This window comes from Oncorhynchus keta, chromosome 10 (genome assembly GCF_023373465.1).
Source record: "Oncorhynchus keta strain PuntledgeMale-10-30-2019 chromosome 10, Oket_V2, whole genome shotgun sequence".
Classification (NCBI taxonomy): Eukaryota; Metazoa; Chordata; class Actinopteri; order Salmoniformes; family Salmonidae; genus Oncorhynchus; species Oncorhynchus keta.
Window position 1 is genome coordinate 70,515,389 of NC_068430.1, and position 20,691 is coordinate 70,536,079.

Sequence of the window (20,691 nt, forward strand, 5' to 3'; positions counted from 1 at the left end):
GTCATGGTGTGGGGTAGCAATTCTTTGGGGGCCGCACAGCCCTCCATGTGCTCGCCAGAGGTAGCCTGACTGTCATTAGGTACCGAGATGAGATCCTCAGACCCCTTGTGAGACCATATGCTGGTGCGGTTGGCCCTGGGTTCCTCTTAATGCAAGACAATGCTAGACCTCATGTGGCTGGAGTGTGTCAGCAGTTCCTGCAAGAGGAAGGCATTGATCCTATGGACTGGCCCGCCCATTCCCCAGACCTGAATCCAATTGAGCACATCTGGGACATCATGTCTCGCTCCATCCACCAACGCCACGTTGCACCAGACTGTCCAGGAATTGCCAGATGCTTTAGTCCAGGTCTGGAAGGAGATCCCTCAGGAGACCATCCGCCACCTCATCAGAAGCATGCCCAGGCGTTGTAGGGAGGTCATACAGGCACGGAGGCCACACACACTACTGAGCCTCATTTTGACTTGTTTTAAGGACATTACATCAAAGTTGGATCAGTCTGTAGTGTGGTTTTCCATTTAAATTTTGAGTGTGACTTCAAATCCAGACCTCCATGGGTTGATAAATTTGATTTCCATTGATAATTTTTGTGTGATTTTGTTGTCAGCACATTCAACTTTTGTGTGATTTTGTTGTCAGCACATTCAACTATGTAAAGAAAAAAGTATTTAATAAGAATATTTCATTCATTCAGATCTAGGATGTGTTATTTTAGTGTTCCCTTTATTTTTTTGAGCAGTGTATTTCCTTTTCATAAGAATTAAATCAGTTAATATTTGAGTTTTAAGACTGAAATACTTTAATTGTTCTTACCTGAGCTAACGTCGTTGTCCTTAAAAGAACCATGTCTGTCTTCATTGAGAATGAATGAAAAGCTCACCATAATGCTGTATCCCTCGTTGTTTGTCGATCAAAAACTGAAGATATTTTTAGAGTTCTGGACATATCTCTTGGGTTCTGGAGTTCCATGTGAAGCGTCGGCATTGTGACCCTCTCGGTCGCATAGAGATGGGATTCTTTATGTCCCATATCTGCAGAATGCCATTAAGCAAGGTTTAGAATGTAATTCGGTAACACTTTATTTGGATAGTCCCAAGTAGATGGTTTGTAGATGTTCAATAACTGTCAACATTTCAACTAACTACCGCTATCCACTAACCCATACCCTTATCCTAACTCTAGGATAAGGGTATGGATTCTGACATTAGCTGGTCTTGACTTCGGGTACGGTCTTCCACAGCTGACGGTGTTGAGGCAGTTCTGAAAGGTAGTAGTAGCGGAGGGAGCTTTGATGGTACAGGGAGGGAGAAGCGTCAGTCGCATAGACGGGCCCGGAGCTCTTCGTCCGGCACCTTCACCGTATCCTCCTCCTCGTGTGGATAATCAACAACCGAAGGTGTGGCCATTAGCAAAATGTTAATATGTCGTCCTCAAATACTTGTAATTGATTGTAGAATATCGAGTAAACTAGGGTCAACACCCTCACTCTGTTTATGCACTCAAAAGAGATCGTGCTAAAACCATGTCTCGCGTTTTTCCTTACCTGGTAATTTGTTTATTCTTCCTAGCTCTCCAGTTCAGTGCTTCTTCATTCAGTTATTTGTCAGAAAACAATTAGTAAATCTTTTTTCTTTACCATGTTGCACAATCAACATGATTCTGTAAGATTTTTAGCCTACTTAAAAGAGAGCTCTTGGCTCTCCATGTCTATATTCCCTCTTATATGATACTATAGTGGTGTATTTAACCTGCCAGCTCTGCAAAGGATGGTTAAAGAATGATACCACCCTGACAATTGCATGTGTGTAGCCTAGCCCCACAAAAAATAGATACATGGGGGAGTAGACATGTTTTAAATGCAAACTTCTGTCCCTTCTTAGGTGTTCTGGTAGAAGTGACATTGATTGTTGTTAATGGCAAAATCTAGAACTCAGAAGTCTAAAATCTAGAACACACAAGACACATTGGTTTATCATACTTTATTTTGTAGGGGAACCACAGGTAGTTTAAAATGTTATACAGAGCTGTACATAGGAGAGCAGTATTCACAGAAATTATAGCCATGTCTTCTCCTAAAGCTTAAATACTTTCTTTAATTCTCTATAATAATTTTTATAATGATACAATAAAAGCTTGTGTAACTGGTCCTGCAGATTTTTCGATATGTTGTCGATGATGTCTTTGTTGTTGTATTTGTTTACGTTGTTGTGGTTGTCATTTGTTTCTTTCCAAAAAAGGAAAATTAAAAGAGTTATGATATCCACAACATGTAACAGGCACTGACTGCCAGCCTGCGTATGATGGTGTATGAGCACTCCCAATTTACTCACAAAAAAGAGACGGAAAGAGAGAGCAATGGATAGAAAGTGACAGAAAGAGAGATATGTGCCCCTTTGAATACTTCAGAAATGCTTCCTTCCTTCTTTCCTTCCTTCCTTGAAGTAATCACTGATCTGATTGGGTCGGTCAGACTAATAAGACGGTCACCTTGCTTTCACCTGTCCAATCACCAATGGATCTGTGATTACCTGAAAGAAACAAGGAAGGAAGGCTGCATCTCTTCAGTATGCGAACAGAGCCAGATAAGCTCGATGTTGGAGAGTGGTCAGTATCAATTGGAGAACGGGCATCAGTTCATAGTGAGGTTTCTGGGGGGGGTTGGATGTTGGATTTCGGACCCCCTGGTTGCGACCCCATCTGCCGCTGCCCTGACCCCCGGGGGGGGGGGGGTCACTTCCAGAGCTGGTTGCTGAGGGTCTGACCGGAGGGTGCGGCAGCCCAGCCTCCCATGGTGGAGGCAGGCTGACCGAAGGCCATGGCCCCCCCGGCACTGTTCAGACTCATCCCTGACATCTGCTGGTTCATCTGGGGAAGACAGTAGGAGAGATGAATAGTAAGGTGTCAGGGTCAGGGAAACACAATATTGCCTGTTACTAAATCAAGCCCTGACCCCAATGCCTTTATATAGATCTGAGAAAATGTGGTAGTTAGGTAATGTTACCATATTGCCATACCTAAGTCAACTCCCAAAGACACTTGATATTGTATTCTTATAAAACCATCTTATACTTCAAATGCAAAGTTTACCCCCAGGGGAAAATCCCCAATATGCCAAAGAACGTGACATCAAAAGAACTAACATACCTGTCCCATGTTCCAGTGGCCCTGCTGCCCAGGCTGGACGGCATACATCCCCTGCATGCCCTGAGCAGGCACCATACCCGCGGGCATTCCCCCCTGTGGTACCCCCATCATCCTCGGGGCCATGCCAACCATCCCGGCCGCGGGCGCTTGTCCCATGAAACCGTTGGGCATCGTCATGCCAACCATCATACCTGTGTTGGGTCCCATCATGGCAGCTCCGTTCTGAGCCATCATGGCACCCATGACGGTGGTGGGGGGCATGCCTGTGCCCATGCCAGGGAAGGCCTGGTAGCCAGCAGGGACCTGCTGCTGGGGGATGCCTACTGGAAACTGCATCTGGGCGTGGTTCATGTATATACCAGCTGGAAGGGAGAAAGACAGGAGAAATACAGTTTGAGTTTGAGTTTCTTTCAAAATCAAATTTTCTTTTAGCCTTTATGACTGCTTGCCATAGATATACTGAGAGTGGGAAAGTGACTGAACAACTTGGTTGGTGACTTGCTTCTGTAGAAGTGTTTGGTAGTTACCAGCATGTATTTATATAGCCCAGAGCCAGTTGGAGACCATTTCTAACCTCTGTGTTATTGGTTGGTGTGTGTGTGCGCATGCACTTGTGTGTCATGACTCTCCTGGTCAAGGATCCAAGGCCTCAGACCACAGGAGAGGAGAGGGGGGCTGGGCCGGTTATGACACCTCACGTCAATCGTAAATCTTATGCAGTAGAACCCTCTCCTGCTGTTCAGTACCAACCAAAGGAATGCCTCTGTTCTCCAGATTATTTTTGCAGCCAAAACTACAACACCCAAAAAATGAATATTGGAACAATATTTCTAAGACAGGAATGTTAAGAATGGTCAGTGGGGATCTAAAAAATAACAATGTCATGTTGGTTTTCATTTCGTGATGTTTTTAAAAACTGTATGAACCAAATACTGTACCTTAGGAAGGAAACCACCCTTCGGCTGTTAACCTTTTTGGGATAGGGGACAGCATTTTCACTTTTGGATGAATAGCGTGCCCAGAGTGAACTGCCTCCTACTCTGTCCCAGATGCTAATATATGCATATTATTAGTAGTATTCGATAGAAAACACTCTGAAGTTTCTAAAACTGTTTGAATGATGTCTGTGAGTATAACAGAACTCATATGGCAGGAAAAAACCTGAGAGAAAATCCAACCAGGAAGTGGGAAATCTGAGGTTTGTAGTTTTTCAACTACAATGTTCTACTTCCCAAGGCTTCCACTGGCTGTCAACAGTATTTAGAACCTGTTTTGAGGATTCAACTCTAAAGGAGGGGCTCATAAGGGCTCTTTGAGTGAGTGGTCTGGCAGAGTGCCACAGCCCCTGTCTGGCCCGCTCACGTGAAAGGTAGCTACTTTCCACTTCATTTGTACAGACAAAGGAATTGTCCGGTTGGAACATTAATGACGTTTTATATTAAACACATCCTAAAGATTGATTCCATACTTAGTTTGGCATGTTTCTACGGGCTGTAACATAACTTTTTGAACTTTTTGTCCGACGTTCGGGCGCGACCTGAACGCGCTTTTGGATTAGTTTACTAAACGCCCTAACAAAATAAGATAACTGATGGACATGATCAAACAAATCAAACATTTATGGTGGATCTGGGATTCCTGGGAGAGCATTCTGATGAAGATCATAGGTAAGTGAATATTTCAAATGCTATGTAATTTCTGAGTAATGTTGACAACCCAATATGGCAAGTATCTTTTTGGCTGCTTTGTTGTCTGAGTGCTGTACTCAAGATTATTGCATGGTTTGCTTTCTCCATTAAGTTTTTTTTAAATATGACACAGTGGTTGCATTAAGGAGAAGTTTACCTAAAGTCCCATGTATAATAGTTGTATCTTTGTCAATGTTTATTATGAGTATTTCTGTAAATTGATGTGGCTCTCTGCACAATCACTGCATGTTTTAGAACTACTGAATGTAACGCGCCAATGTCAACTCAGATTTTTTATATAAATATGAACTTCATCAAACAAAACATACATGTATTGTGTAATATGAAGTCCTATAAGTGTCATCTGATGAAGATCATCAAAGGTTAGTGATTCCTATTATCTCTATTTCTGCTTTGTGTGACACTGTGGCTGGATTAACGAGAAGTTTATCTTTAAAATGGTGTAAAATACTTGTATGCTTGAGGAATTTTAATTATGAGATTTTTGAATTTGGCGCCCTGCACATTCACTGGCTGTTGCGGGGTCCTAGACAGGTTAAGTTTGCATCCAATATGATGTTAATACAATATGAAAAACGATTACTCTTTTTTTGTTAAGATATGAATGTGATTTTAGTTTTCTAATGAGATCATACTTTTCATGTCCGTTGCACACACCCTGAATGAGGTCAGACGAACGTGTCAGTGTGATGGAACTGCCCTTTCCAACCAGAGTGCTTAAAACGACTCGCTCAGACCAGCAGACATGAAGCGTGAGCTAAACATTACAAATGGCTGGAAACACTGAGACTCAACACGAGTTGAAGAAGATAAACTCACTAGACCAAAACATTGACAGTCTGCAACTGTGCATGTAAAATGATCTAGAACTTTGACCATCTACCAGAGAAAGGAATGAGAGGATCCCATCTCAGACAATCATTGGTGCATCTGAAGATCAGTTCAGAAGAAACACTCCACTCCAAGCCAGTACAACTAGAAGGATATTGTGAAATCTGGTGGACAATCAGAGCCTTACACCCATCAAGCCATTCCCCATAGAAGGATTGATTGGTTTCAACAGAGAGACAATGGACAAAGACATCTAACTTACACGTAAATACATTGCATTTCTTACCCAAACGGGCAGCAGTTCGTGTACAACGTATAGGATCAATGTGAGAACAGTCCTAGAACGTATCCACAATAAATGTCCCTTTCTCTATCCCTCTCTTTTCCACCCCTCTCTATTGTGTAACAAGCCATCATATCTTGTCAGTCCACTAGAGACTTTTGTCTCGTGTAAATGTGTATTCTGTGTTATTATTTAGCTAGTTAGTAAATAAATAATTAAATACATTTGTGTAGAACTGAATAATCAAAAAAGGCTCGGGTTCTTACGGATTCGAGAAGTCTGCGATGTTCAGAATTGAGACTGATATGAGGTAATGATTAATAAATTACTGTTATCGATATATTTTATATATTTCTTCTAGAGTTTAATTGGGGAGATGGTAACTCATTAAACAACTTCTTCCGTGGTGCCCCAAATTCCTAATGCGTTAATTGTTACATGATTAATTTAATTGAGTAAAATTTAACATAGTTGATCCGATAAATAACATTCATCACATTAATCAAAGTCACATCACGATGTGTGCACCTGTCCACGCTTATTTATGACAAGGCTCTACAGTGCAACCATTTTACTCGCATATGCGCCTAAATATTTAGTTGTACGACTTGGGATTTTAATTAAGAAGCACAAGTTCTGATGATAATTGTTGAAATGATTACTTCACTGTACCGCAGCCCTGGAGTGCCATGGTGGATACACTGAGTGCAGATTCATGACCGTCATGCTTGCACCATTATTACAAAGAAAACATCTTGTTACCTCAAATATTTGTCATTGTTTTGGCATTTCTTTGGCTGCTGCTACACGTGCTCCTTGCAAAATAGCCCTGCATGAGTGTACATACTGTGCATGTGTTAGGCTTGTGTCTGTACTTCAACTTACCAGGCTGGGCCTGCTGGTGCTGGGGCATCTGAGGCATACTGGTGTTCCCATACAGGGACAGGATGGAGTCCTTGGAGAGGGGTTTCTTGGCCCCGGTGTCCTCCCCCTTAATGCCCCCTCCACCACCAGTCTCACTGAACAGGTCCAGGTCTCCCTGGGCAGAGCCCGAGGATGGGGTTGCTGCTGGAGGTTGTGTTGGGGTGATGGCTGGGGTACTGGAGCTAGCCTGGAAGAAGGAAGCAAAAACTGTAAGAAAGACGTAAGAAAAGTCGCTAACCCTATTCAGTGTGTTGAGTCTCTTGCTCTTCAAACGTCTCTCACGCTAGCATGCATTGGCCTGCATGGATGTGTGTGAGACAATGGGTAAACAGCAAATTACTCACTGCATTGCAAGCACAATGCTCCACAAACTGAGCCATCGTTCAGATGTAGATATACAAGGTAATATGTGTGCATGTAAATATAGAAGTTCAGTATGCGTCTTCATGTTTGTGGGGCTGCGTGTCTCCCTGGACCAGGGAAGTGGTGAGGTCATCAGATTGTGTTACCTGAGAGAACTGAGCAGCAGCATTAGATGAGGGGAGGGGGTTGGACACCATGGGGCCAAAGATATCCAAGTCGCTGCTTGTTGTGCTAGCAGCAATACCGTTGTTAGCAGTGGCAGGTGTTGGTGCATCTAGAGAGATGGGGGAGACAGAGAGAGCAACATAGAAGGGTTAAAACAGATGTGTAAAACAGGTTATACAGGAGTGGAAAAAAATGTACATAAGATATGTGTATTGTTCAGGACTGAGCATTTCTGAATAACTGACTGGTTTAGTACATTTTACATTTGAGTCATTTAGCAGACGCTCTTATCCAGAGCAACATACAGGAGCAATTAGGTTTAAGTGCCTTGCTCAAGGGCGCATCGACAAATTTCACCTCTTAACTGCTAGGCTACCACCCATGGCCGTATGCATCAAGGCAAAGCAGCGTCACATTCAATAGGCACAAAATGAAAGAAAACGGGATGAAACTAGGAAGGACTATCTGAACTTGTCCAATAAGAAACTCTCCTTTTCGTTTTGGAAAACTGATTGGTTTAATCTTACCAAGGCCAAGTAGGTTGACAGGAGGTTCTGCTGTCTTCACAGGACTGGCTTTGGGGGCATGGCGGGTCTCTTCCCTCTTCAGGGGTTGAGTCAAAGAGAAAAGGCAAAATGATTGTGAAAAAATAATAATGTAGTCTTGGAAGTAATAATGAAGTTGATGTGTTAAGCTTCTTCCAGACTAATGGCTAAATATGGAGGGCTTCGGTTGAGCATAGGTTTAGTTCATAATGAAAGCAAAGATCTTGAGGTGTACTTCAGATAAGACATGCAAGGGATATTTCAAACCCTCAGCAGTCAAGCCATCTTAGAGATCAAAGGTTAGGTGCAGCCTTGGGTTACTTGACCACATTCAATGTTTTGTCTAGGAACCAACATGCCGGGAGCTCGATGCCCAGCATTTTAACCCTAAACCCACAGATTGTCTATTTTTAACCATGCCATCAATGTATCAACACTACACAGTGAGACACACCACAACAAATCAGTTTGCTGGACATGGTGACCATAAAGATTTGTAAATTGATGATTAGTTGTATTAAGTACTGGTATAATGCCAGACCTGTTAACTGTAATGTTTTTCATACAGTTTGCCATACTAGACTGTTGAAGGACAATTCCACCACTTTTCAACCTCCTTTTCATTATCTCCAGCACAATACCGGTGTCGACGTGTGAAAACCATGCATTTGGTTAAAAAGTTCTACATCAAAAACACTAGGAGAATGGTGACATAGGGAGCAAGAAAATACTCTCCCTCTGGCAAAAATAAATAAATCAGTATTTGTTGATTTTAAATCCTGCCCTGTAATGTTACAAGGAAGCAATCTTTTTAACCACAGATCATAGAAACGCGCCGTTTTCACATAGGTAGACAATGGTATGGTGCTGGAAAATGAATATGAGTTTGAAAAGCAGCAGAATTGCCCTTTAAGTCTGCTTCCAGTAAACCACTAAAACCTGACCGCTATAGCATGGAGTGTCATGATGAGTGGAACTGTTATAAACAAAATAACCATATCATTCTGACTGAAAATCTCAAAAGATACAAACAGGGTGTACAGTGTGATTGCCGAAAAAAGGAATATGGGTTGGGTTGAGACAGATATCTTATATAAGGAATCTATAGATGTATCCATTCAAAACCACCGTACTTTGGCATTGTATGACAGCTTGGTTCCTCTATCAGTTTCCTTCTCTCTCTTGCTCTCCTTGTCTTTTGGCTGTAGAGGAATCATCATAAGAGGAAATTAGAAAGAAGGAACATGGAGGAAGAGAGATAAAGGCCTAATCTCGTTTGAATAATGTTCCAAAATGGTTAGGACATAAGCACAATAAAACAGTACCCCAGCAGCAACATAACCACCTGTGGAAATACATGCTAGCAGCCAGTCATTGCGCTAATGCTAGTTAGCATTAGCTAGTGAAACTACCCCCAACTTCCTTCATACCAGACCCAGAGACAAATGGATACAAATGGTATCCAATAGTTAATCTGACTTTAGGGAAGTACATAAAGGGCCTCATTGCCATAACCCCCAAGTATCCCTTTAACCTAACACATAACAAGCAACACTTTGGAGAGTCTACATAAAAATAAGACAAGATAAGTAACACATTCTAGTGTGGCATCAGAGGTGAGATACATACGCTGTGTCCATTGGTCACATTTTTGCTGTAGTATTTCTTCTTCTCATACTTGTCCCTGATGAAGAACTCCACTGCTCTGGGGTCAGGGGTTAAGGGGGGAAAAGGTAGCAATATTATAAAGGGGCAAGTACATGTGTTATGGGAAGCTTTTTGGGAACTGCAGTGTGTGAGTGAGTGTAGTTGTAAGGATACTGGTCTGTCTGAGGCCTTCTGTAGTTGTCTGGAAGGTTGGCCTCATAAAGCTGCCTGGACTTGGAATTGCCCATATCTACTATGCTCTGTTAGAGAAAAGAAGGAGAGATGGGGGGAAAGAGGGTGGGAGAAAGAGAGAAAGAGGAGCACAGAGATCGAGAGAAAGAGGGGTGGAGGGTGGATAGTGAAACAGCAGGGGGGACATGATAAGTATGGGTTAAAAAAGTGGCAACTTTGTATTCAACCAGTAGGATATACAAGAAAGAGTGGTGTCTGTGTCAATAAATATAGGTGAATACATGACACTTCTAATTTAGGAATATTGTAAATCCTGGACATTAAGCTAATTACCTGTATTTGTGCTGCTGTCCATTGGTCCAGATTGACAGATTTGACCCGTGATATGTGAACCCCAAGGTTCCTGTGGATGCCAGCACATCGGATACAGATAAACACTCCCAGGTTCCATGATGCCCATCTTGGACCTGGCAGGCAGAGACAGGGTCGTACTCATTAGTGCACCGGTTCAGTCTGTTCTCTTCTGTTAGGTGTCTTATGAACACGGCCCAGGTAAGGGAAGATTCAACTTATCAGAACATGTCTGTACCTGTGGTGCAGGTGTCACAATAGGACTTCAGATAGGCAGGCCTTCCCTGTGCATTCTTTTAGAGTGACATGTTTTGACATTTAGGGATAGTTTCCCAGTGGTGACTTTCATGGTGCAGGGGTGTCGAAACTTGCATTTACTTGTATGACTAAAGTTTGGATCATGGTTCAAGGTGCGGTGGGAGACAAAATGCTACCTAGCATAACTATGCTATAGCCTAGAAGCTACCGGATAAATGCTAAAGAGGAAGGAAGGTGTCAGCAGACTAGCTGCTTCTTACAGTTAGCATAGCTAGCTAACAACTCAATCGGAGTCTGGCTGGCGAATAACTGAAACAGTTATATAACATCAAATGACAATTAACGAAGTTCACATTGTGTTATATAGTTACCTTTCGCCTCGCAATCGGCGCAGTATTTGTTGTCGTCCTCTCTCAGCATTTTGGACAGAATGGCCTGATGCTGCTCGTTGAGTTTCAGGGCCTTCTCCCTCTCTGATCGGGTCGTCATCTTTGCTGATGTTCTATTTGTTCTTTCAATGAAACTGTTTTCTACCTTGAATGTTCGTGATTCTTTTTAACTTTATGATTTAAGACCATAATCAGACAAATGAACGCCTTCGAGAGGAGTGTAAAAACACCCGGAACCGAAATTTGCTCTCCGCCCACAAGAATTTGTGGGAGGTGGGTGGACATACCTAAACGGCTCTCGGGATTGGATGCTGGAGATGACGTATTCTGCTGACGCAGGTCAGGGCTTCTTGACAATTTGTTTGTGTGCATTTTTCTACGTTTAATAACGTGTTGTAGGTACAGGTTATCGGTCCTTGAATTTCTGTAGGTATATGCAAAAATATTATACAATTTATTTACTTGAGTTTAAATTGACTGCTGTGAATCATGTACTGATGTATCAAGATGTTTTCTCTTCTTTGGATTAGAACAAAGTGCTACAGTGAATGACAAATGTCTATTTTTTGTTATGATTTTTAATTTTGTTAAGAACAAATCCGGCATACATTGATACATGGAAATATATACATAACAATTTAAGGTTTCACCAAAGTATGCAAATTGTGTTCCAGTAGCCAGAGAGCAACATGCATAGATATTTAACATGTAAAAAAAATATTCAAAAAGGTTAACCAATTATGAAACATACAGGAAATAACATTATAAACCAGTGACCTATCTCAATACATACTCATGATATTCCCATACACCTAGCCTAGTCCCAGATCTGTTTGTACTGTATAACCAACGCTTATGATCGATGGCATGACAATGAGACGGCAAGACAGCACAAACATCTGGGACCAGGATGCTATACACGCTGACAAAATTAGAACCAAGATGTCTGACCAGTTACTGTTAATAAAAGGTTTCCAGGCGGATCTTGAAACAGTCCTCTGGGTGTCTCTGTGCAATGCCGTGGCGCAGCAGCATCTCTGTGTACGGGGGCCAGAACGTCTCGTCTATCGATACGTAGGGATCGTGAGGCGTCTCCAGAGTCATGTTCATCAGCAGCTGCACATTTTAACAATGGAAGATAAGGGTTTAAGGTTATTACTTATGTTGTTGTTCAATTGGAGCAAGAGGTGAGTAGGGATGTTTTTAGGTCGTTTGTTGTACTGTGATCAAATTGATATTCATTAAAAAGATGTGAGTGTAATGTAAAATATAGTCATAGGGTCATAAAAAGCTAGACTATAAAGCTGCTACTGGTTCAAGCATGTAGTAATAAAGTAATACAAAATTGAACCAGAGCACCGGGTTGAATAATAAAACAAACAATGCATGCGAACAGAGACTTACCTCCAGGACTTCATTGAGTGAAATTAGATTCTCGTTCAGCTCTTGAGGAATGTTCTGAAAACAAAAATGATAGCATCTAGGCTGGTCCCAGATCTGTTTGTGCTCTCTTGCCCAACAAAACACAAAAGTTAGCTACACAGCACAAACAGATCTGAGACCAAGCTAGATGCAACTGTTAAAAAACAATGTGTGACCATTGAGGAACCCCTCCATCAGAGCCACATAATACATCACTAAGACTCCCACCTTTTCCTTCTTGTCAGCGTTGGTCTCCTGTGTAGGAAGTGGGAAGTGTTCCGCCAGTACGTCTGCCAGGGTCTCCATCAGTCTGTTCTGGTAATCCTTCATCTTCTGGATCTTCTTCTTGGTGTCCTGCAACACACTGAACAGCAGCAGCAATACAACCATATTAAACTCAGGGTAGTTGTCAATGTGTTGGTTTGTGTGTCATTTTCTATTATTCAGGATCATATTCATTAGGCAGGAAACCGAAGAAATCGCTACAAAACATAGTGAAACGGGGAGGTACAATCTGAACTTGTTCAATAAAAATAAAAAACATTTGTTTTTGTTAAGCCTTGTAAAAACTTAATTTACAGTGTGCCCTAACAAACATGACCCAGTTGTTGTACCTTACCTGTGTTCAGATAACCTTCCGTTTTCCAGTCGCTGTTTGACCACATGTTCAGTGCCTGCCCCCAACACTTTCTTCTTTTTCTCCAACCACTTCTGTTCTCTGAAACAGGAACACAGATGTATACTGTCAAATCTACTGTCTCCATGTCAACATTCAAAGGGTTGGAGATTTAGAATAACAATCACATTCAAAGAAAACCTTTTTAAAGTCTCTCTCAGTGGGTCTCTCTTGGCTTGTGAGCAAGAGAGGACCAACTCCAGTTGTGAATTCAGCTTCTGTAACTGTGGAAGTAGTTGAGAACAGTTTTTTTTTAAATAAATGTGTTATACATGAATATGGTTACTTTTCATAAGCATAAGGCTCTGTATAACTATAAAATAGCTGATATCTGAAATGTCTACAGAACCAGTGAAATGTTTAGACACACTGACAAGTTTATTTTTTATTTTTTACTATTTTCTACTATTTTCTACAATGTAGAATAATAGTAAAGGCATCAAAACTATGAAATAGCACATGTGGAATCATGTGGTAAGCAAAAAAAAAAAAAAAAAAGTGTTAAACAAATCAAAATATATTTTAATATTTGAGATTCTTCAAAGCAGCCACCCTTTGCCCTTAATGACAGCTTTGCGCACTTTTGGCACTCTCTCAAAAAGCTTCATGAGGTAGTCACCTGAAATGCATTTCAATTAACAGGTGTGGCTTGTTAAAAAGTTTATTTGTGGAATTTCTTTCCTTCTTAATGTGTTTGAAGAACATGGCTGAGGATTTACATTATCCCAACCAATTGTGCTATTTTGTTAGTTGTTTTTTTATAACTTATTTTAACTTATTTTGCACATAATGTTGCTGCTACCGTCTGTTAAGACCAAAAATAACTTCTGGACATCAGAACAGCGATTACTCACCGCGGACTGGAAGAAACTTTTTCCTTTAACGAGTCCAACGAGAAGCATATACTGCTTCACTGGAACAGGCCCAGATCCCTGTAATTTGCTTGAAGAAAAGACAGGAAATGGGGCCGCAGATCGGGCAGCCTTCTGAGAATTCGTAGGTGAGCGAGTAAACTCCCACTGCCATCAGTTTTTTTTGGCCATAAGCAAAGAAGAAAATGCTCACCCAGAAGCGGCACTCCTAGTGGCCGGGGACTTTAATGCAGGCAAACTTAAATCAGTTTCACCAAATTTTTACTAGCATGTCACATGTGCAACCAGGGGAAAAAAATCCTAGACCACCTTCACTCCACACACGCAGAGATGCATACAAAGCTCTCCCCCACCCTCTATTTGGAAGATCTGACCATAATTATATCCTACTGATTCCTACTTACAAGCAAAAACTAAAGCAGGAAGTACCAGTGACTCGCTCAATACGAAAGTGGTCAGATGACACGGATGCAACACTACAGGACTGTTTTGCTAGCACAGACTGGAATATGTTCCAGGATTCATCCAATGGCATTGAGGAATACACCACCTCAGTCACTGGCTTTATCAATAAGTGCATTGACGACATCGTCCCCACAGTGACCGTACGCACATATCCCAACCAGAAGCTACGGATTACAGGCTACATCCACATCGAGCTAAAGGCTAGAGCTGAGCTGGCGCTGGAAAACCAGACGCGAGCTGCCCAGTGACGCGAGCCTACCAGACGAGCTAAATGCCTTTATGCTCACTTTGAGGCAAGCAACACCGAAGCATGCACAAGAGCACCAGCTGGACTGGATCTCGGTAGCCGATGTGAACAAAACCTTTAAAAACAGGTCAACATTCACAAAGCCGCTGGGCCAGGCGGATTACCAGGATGTGAGTGCTACGGGTCGGTAGTCATTTAGGCAGGTTACCTTAGTGTCCTTGGGCACAGGCACTATGGTGTTCTCCTTGAAACATGTTGGTATTACAGACTCGGACAAGGAGAGGTTGAAAATGTCAGTGAAGACACTTGCCAGTTGGTCAGCGCATGCTCAGCGTACACATCCTGGTAATCCGCCTTGTGAATGTTGACCTGTTTAAAGGTCTTACTCACATCGGCTGCAGAGAGTGATCACACAGTCGCCCGGAACAGCTGATGCTCTCATGCATGTTTCAGTGTTACTTGCCTATACGCAAGCATAGAAGTTATTTAGCTTGTCTGGTAGGCTCGTGTCTCCGGGCAGCTCTTGGCTGTGCTTCCTTTTTATAGTCTAATAGTTTGCAAGCCCTGCCACATCCGACGGGTGTCGGAGCCGGTGTAGTACAATTCGATCTTAGTCCTGTATTGATGCTTTGCCTGTTTGATGGTTTGTCGGAGGACATAGCGGGATTTCTTATAAGCTTCCAGGTTAGAGTCCCACTTTTTGAAAGTGGCAGCTCTACCCATTAGCTCAGTGCGAATGTTGCCTGTAATCCATGGATCTGGTTGGGGTATGTACGTACAGTCACTGTGGGGACGACGTCCTCGATGCACTTAATTGATAAAGCCATTGACTGATGTGGTGTACTCCTCAATATCATCGGAAGAATCCCGGAACATATTCCAGTCTGTGCTAGCAAAACAGAAGACCTGGCCTCCACAATCACCCAACCTCATTCCAATTGAAATGGTTTGGGATCAGTTGGACGGCAGAGTGAAGGAAAAGCAGCCAACAAGTGCTCAGCATATTTGGGAACTCATTCAAGACTGTTGGAAAAGCATTCCAGGTGACTACCTCATGAAGCTTGTTGAGAAAATGGCAAGAGTGCAATGCTGTCATCAAGGCAAAGGGTGGCTTCTTTGAAGAATGTCAAATATAACATTTTCTATTTGTTTAACTCTTTATTTCATAGTTTTGATTTATTCACATTCTACAATATAGAAAATATTAAAAATAAATAAACCCTTGAATGAGTAGGTGTCATGTTGACTGGTACTGTATATTAAAGGTAACTGCATCGAAATATTTATTTTTTATTTTCCAACAATAACTACTACTGTGGAAGGCAACATCCACATGTGAATTTACCTCCTCTGCTCCAATGACGAGTAACACCTCAGGATTTGTGGACAACACTATGGACAGAAAGTAAACCACCTTCTGATGGTACATATCATGCCTAAGTCATACAGTATAAGTACAATCAATTACTTATAAAGGAATGATATTCAGAGTAGAAACCAGACACTCACGTTCTGGCCGTCTTGTCTGCCTCTGCTTCAGCTCAGCTGCTACAGCCGTCAATCTATTCACAGACTGTTGGACATATAACAGATATACAACAGATAAGGCAAGACCATGTAAAAAGTACATGCATCACACATACTAATGCTTTCATTCAGCTATAGGGAAATAGGGCCATCTCTGACCTGTTCTTGTGGGTTTTCATCCGAGTCTGGCTCTGCGAGAATGATCTCGTTCTGAAGCTGAAAAACAAACAGAATATTACATTTTAACATTAACACAATAACATCACATCATCCAAAGTTGTCTGTGCAGGACCAAGCGGTCATCGGAAACAGACCAGTACCATCTCTAGCTGGGCAAACTGCTCTTCACACTCGTTAAACAGTTGTGCCTGTGCAGCTTCCGAGCACTCTGTGTAGAAAGGAATGACAGGTGGTACTGGAGTATCCTGGACCTCTGTGTCCAGTGGCTGTTCCTGTGACAAAAATGTCAGAATTATTAGGACATGCATGTTTAATGGATAGATTACTGTAATTTCAGTAAAGCTTAGAAAGGCTCAAATTTGGCTACCGTACTTACATTCTCCTGTTGCAACGTTACCTCGTTGGATCTCTGAAAACAAGGAATTCACAATATTGTTATCAAGAAGTGGGTAACCGAGCTCTGGTCCACGCCCATGCATTGCATTGCATTGCATTGGATCTGCACTCTATAGCGTGGACCATTGAGTCTGGCGGAACATTTTAAAAAGTCGTTTGAATCATGGTTTGGGAAGAAAATACACCAGGCGCATACAAAGAAATGTTCGTCAGCACTCTACCAACATCTTTACTTTGGTGAGTTACTAAAATACCTTGAAGTCATACTAGCAAGTCAGATTAAGTTAGCTAGAATAGTAAATTAGCCAGTTTCCTCATCAATTCTAGTGAAAATGTCAAAGTATTTTTTAACGTAAAAGCAGGAGCTACCAAAACCTCAACGAACGTTAGCTAGCTAGCAAACGTTAGCAATAGGTAAAGATGAGCATATCCGACTGAAAACAAGTTGTTATATCATTAAATTTACAAATAGGAGAACATTCGTCAATTGGAAATAGACTGTTTTTCACTTTGTCAAACAACGTGTCCACCTACCATATTTGAAATAGTTAGCTGGCTTGATTTTCTTAAAACGTATAATATTTCACAATATCATACAGCCACAGATAGATGACATACAGCTGTCAACTTCACCGCTAGCTCGTTCCTTTTCAAAATACCGCGAGTATTGATGACGTACGTCTGGGCGGAAGTACTTCGTTTGAGAGCGTTAGGTCTGCGTACTGATATGCATATCACTGAGAACGGCGCAATAAGGCAATCGTGTGTAACTGCAGCCCGCATTCGAGCCCCCATTAGTTATTGCATGAACGCAGTTGCACCCTTCTCAAATTAGGGCTCTTGTGGAATTTAAACCTTGAGCGATGCCTGACAGCCAGCACTGTTTTACAGTCTGCGTGCCGCCCCCAAAACCAGAGGAAATCACAGCAGGGCTGCTTTGCAAGCTAGTCTTAGCCATCCTCTACATCACCTGGTGTCAAGGGAGGCCAAGAAGATCTTTAGGGGCCTCAGCCACCCGAGACTCTGCATGTTCACTCATGTCCCCATAAAAATACATGTTGGAAGACTTGACGAGGTGACTGGCTTCTACCCCTGCAGTAGTTCTACGGCATGTAGGGATTCCTGTTAAAAAAAGTGAACCTATTCAGCAGCTCTGCAACTGGTAAACAATACACTATCAAACTGTTCCTCACATGCAGCTCATCTAATGTCTTAAACCTGATCTCTTGTCCATGTAATATGTGGGCAGTAGATAAGAACGTTAAGAACGTTTATTATAGTACTCAAGAGTTCTGTAAGGAGAAATGACCCCAAATCCCCTATTGCACGTAAATCTCCCCCTGCCAGACTCCCCCCACCCCCACTTCTAATTTTGTGGCTAGAGTCAAATACTCTCTGTGACACACAGTCAAATACTTTCTATAGAACAAACTTCACGTCATAGGCAACCGAAATGAATAACTTATGTATGTGGGTTATATTAAACATAGAGGAGGGAGTAAAATGTTGGCAAGCAATAAACATTTCAGAACAATTATTATCTTTACACTTTCAAAAATACGAGTCGAATAAGACATGGGAGATATTAAGAATTTTGGCAAAGAGATTTATTTCTAGACTAATACAAAATCAGTAGCGTATTCAGGTACGGGCGGCATCTTGCCGGGGGCGCTGAAGGAGGGGTTCGTCCAGGGCGCCATACAAGCTCGAACCGCCACATACACTTTAATCAAATAGCCAAACCGAAAACTGCTTTCTGAAAACAAATACTTTCTGCTACTAAGATCAGTGAAATGTAGGCTAAACTGACAATGGAGTGAAGAGCATAAATCGCAACGTGCAAGCAAGTTGCAGCAACGAAGAACGCAAAGGGGGGAGAGAATTCTGTCAGGGGGAGATTTTCGGCACAACACCTGTCACCCTGTCTCTTCCATGTCCTTCTGTGCTACATAGCAGATAAAACGTTCACGTAGGGGTGGTAATCTGGAACTTAGTCTTCTCCAGACAGAATGCAGGTGGATAATATATTTAAAAACTCTCCACCCATCAGGCATGAATTAAAAATGGTTATTGAAGTGTTTTCTGCAAAAGGTATATTGCCTGTTTTTGGTGTTCTGTTTCCTCATCTAGTGGTATTTCTAGCTCCCTACCCTTACAATCCTGTGTTATTTGTTCTGAGGAAATGTTCACATGATATATGTAAAAGCAATCATTTATGAATCCAAGAGGAAGACCTGGTTCAGTCTACTTTCCAACAGACACTGGGAGACAAATTCACCTTTCAGCAGGACACTAACCTAAAACACAAGGCCAAGTTGACACTGGAGTTGCTTACCAAGATGACATTGAATGTTCCTGAGTGGCCTAGTTACAGTTTTGACTTAAATCGACTTGAAAATACATGGCTAGACTTGAAAATGTCTGTCTAGCAATGATCAACAACCAACTTGACAGAGCTTGATACATTTATTAAAGAATAATGGGCAAATATTGTACAATCCAGGTGTGCAAAGCTCTTAGAGTTACCCAGAAAGATTTACAACTGTAATCGCTGCCAACGGTGATTCTAACATGTTTTGACTCAGGGAACAACTTGAATACTTATCTAATCAAGATAAGATGTATTATTTTCCATAAAAATAAAAAAATAAAAATATTCCACATTGACAGAGTATTTTGTGTAAATTGTTGACAAATTGTTGACAAAAAATGACAATTACATTTTAATCCCACTTTGTAACACAACAAAAGGTGAAAAAAAGTCAAGGGGTGTGAATACTTTCTGAAGGCACTACATGTGAGAATGTTGTTTATTGTGCCTTTTGGCAAACTACACGCGGGCTGTCATGTGCCTTTTACTGAGGGATGGCTTCTGTCTGGCAACCCTACCATAAAGGCCTAATTGGTGGAGTGCTGCAGAGATGGTTGTCCTTCTGGAAGGTTCTCCCATCTCCACAGAGGAACTCTGGAGCTCTGTCAGAGTGACCATTGGGTTCCTGACCAAGGCCCTTCTCCCCCAATTGCTCAGTTTGGCTAGGCAGCCAGCTCTTGGAAGAGTCTTGGTGGTTCCAAACGTCTTCCGTTTAAGAATGATGAGGCCACCGTGTTCTTGGGGACCTTCCATGCTGCAGACATTTTTTGGTACCCTTCCCCAGATCTGTACCTCGACACAATCGTGTCTCAGAGCTCTACATACATTTTCTTCAACCTCATGGATTGGTTTTTGCTCTGACATGCACTGACAAATGTGGGACCTGATATAGACAGGTAATATAATAAAATATAATAATATAATAATATATGCCATTTAGCAGACGCTTTTATCCAAAGCAACTTACAGTCATGTGTGCATACATTCTACGTATGGGTGGTCCCGGGGATCGAACCCACTACCCTGGCGTTACAAGCGCCATGCTCTACCAACTGAGCTACAGAAGGACCTCAGGTGTGTGCCTTTCCAAATCATGTCCAATCAATTGATTTTACCACAGGTGGACTCCAGTCAAGTTGTAGAAACATCTCAAGGATGATCAATGGAAACATGATGCACCTGAGCTCAATTTGGAGTCTCATAGCAAGGGATCTGAAGATAAGTGAGGTACAGTGCCTTGCGAAAGTATTCGGCCCCCTTGAACTTTGCAACCTTTTGCCACATTTCAGGCTTCAAACATAAAGATATAAAACTGGATTTTTTTGTGAAGAATCAACAACAAGTGGGACACAATCATTTACTTTCAGTGCAGATTTTGCTTCATGATAAAGCAACACATCATTTTGGACACACCATCCCCACTGTCAAACATGGTGGTGGCAGCATCATGGTTTGGGCCTGCTTTTCTTTGTCAAATCATTCTGGAAGAAAACAAAAAAGACCTGAGACTGGGGACTGATTTTTAACAAGACAATGATCCAAAACATAAAGCAAAGTTCAAGTTCAGAATCTTGTTAAAAGTTCCATAAATGTGTTCAATTGGATTGAGATCTTCACCCTCACTTAATACAGGATGCACCATGACGTTTACTCATGAATAGGATCTTCTACGAGATAAATATGACTACATTTTTACTGCCTTAAACAGATTCAACAAATTTTGGCCAAGGGATC

General features: G+C 41.8%; 2 protein-coding genes across 2 annotated transcripts; both read right to left on the reverse strand.

Moving 5' to 3' along the window:
* Positions 1-1,964: 1,964 nt before the first annotated feature.
* On the reverse strand, positions 1,965-11,074 carry LOC118379045 (stromal membrane-associated protein 1). The gene is made up of 10 exons (XM_035766046.2): positions 10,784-11,074; positions 10,137-10,270; positions 9,786-9,871; positions 9,594-9,669; positions 9,098-9,166; positions 7,947-8,022; positions 7,401-7,528; positions 6,853-7,078; positions 3,145-3,506; positions 1,965-2,865 (listed from the first exon to the last, which is right to left on the reverse strand). Exons 1-10 carry the CDS (start codon positions 10,899-10,901, stop codon positions 2,731-2,733), a joined length of 1,410 nt encoding a protein of 469 aa, XP_035621939.1. The 5' UTR covers positions 10,902-11,074; the 3' UTR covers positions 1,965-2,730.
* Positions 11,075-11,359: 285 nt separating this feature from the next.
* LOC118379046 (centromere protein K-like) lies at positions 11,360-17,285 on the reverse strand. Its single transcript, XM_035766048.2, has 11 exons — positions 17,121-17,285; positions 16,567-16,599; positions 16,331-16,462; positions 16,170-16,226; positions 15,993-16,056; positions 15,829-15,875; positions 13,041-13,123; positions 12,843-12,941; positions 12,452-12,587; positions 12,206-12,259; positions 11,360-11,917 (listed from the first exon to the last, which is right to left on the reverse strand). The coding sequence occupies exons 1-11, from the start codon at positions 17,121-17,123 to the stop codon at positions 11,762-11,764; spliced, it is 864 nt and encodes a 287-aa protein (XP_035621941.1). The 5' UTR covers positions 17,124-17,285; the 3' UTR covers positions 11,360-11,761.
* Between the last annotated feature and the right edge of the window lie 3,406 nt (positions 17,286-20,691).

Bases quoted from the DNA above. Each gene is read 5' to 3' on its own strand.
- LOC118379045 (XM_035766046.2), bottom strand. From the start codon at position 10,901: ATGACGACCCGATCAGAGAGGGAGAAGGCCCTGAAACTCAACGAGCAG. The intron at 7,079-7,400 runs GTAACACAATCT...TCCTTCTTCCAG, and splicing joins CTGCTGCTCAGTTCTCTCAG to GCTAGCTCCAGTACCCCAGC. The intron at 3,507-6,852 runs GTAAGTTGAAGT...TCTCCCTTCCAG, and splicing joins GCACCAGCAGGCCCAGCCTG to CTGGTATATACATGAACCAC.
- LOC118379046 (XM_035766048.2), bottom strand. The intron at 12,588-12,842 runs GTAAGGTACAAC...GCTGCTGTTCAG, and splicing joins GGAAGGTTATCTGAACACAG to TGTGTTGCAGGACACCAAGA. The intron at 12,260-12,451 runs GTGGGAGTCTTA...TTTTGTTTTCAG, and splicing joins ACGCTGACAAGAAGGAAAAG to AACATTCCTCAAGAGCTGAA.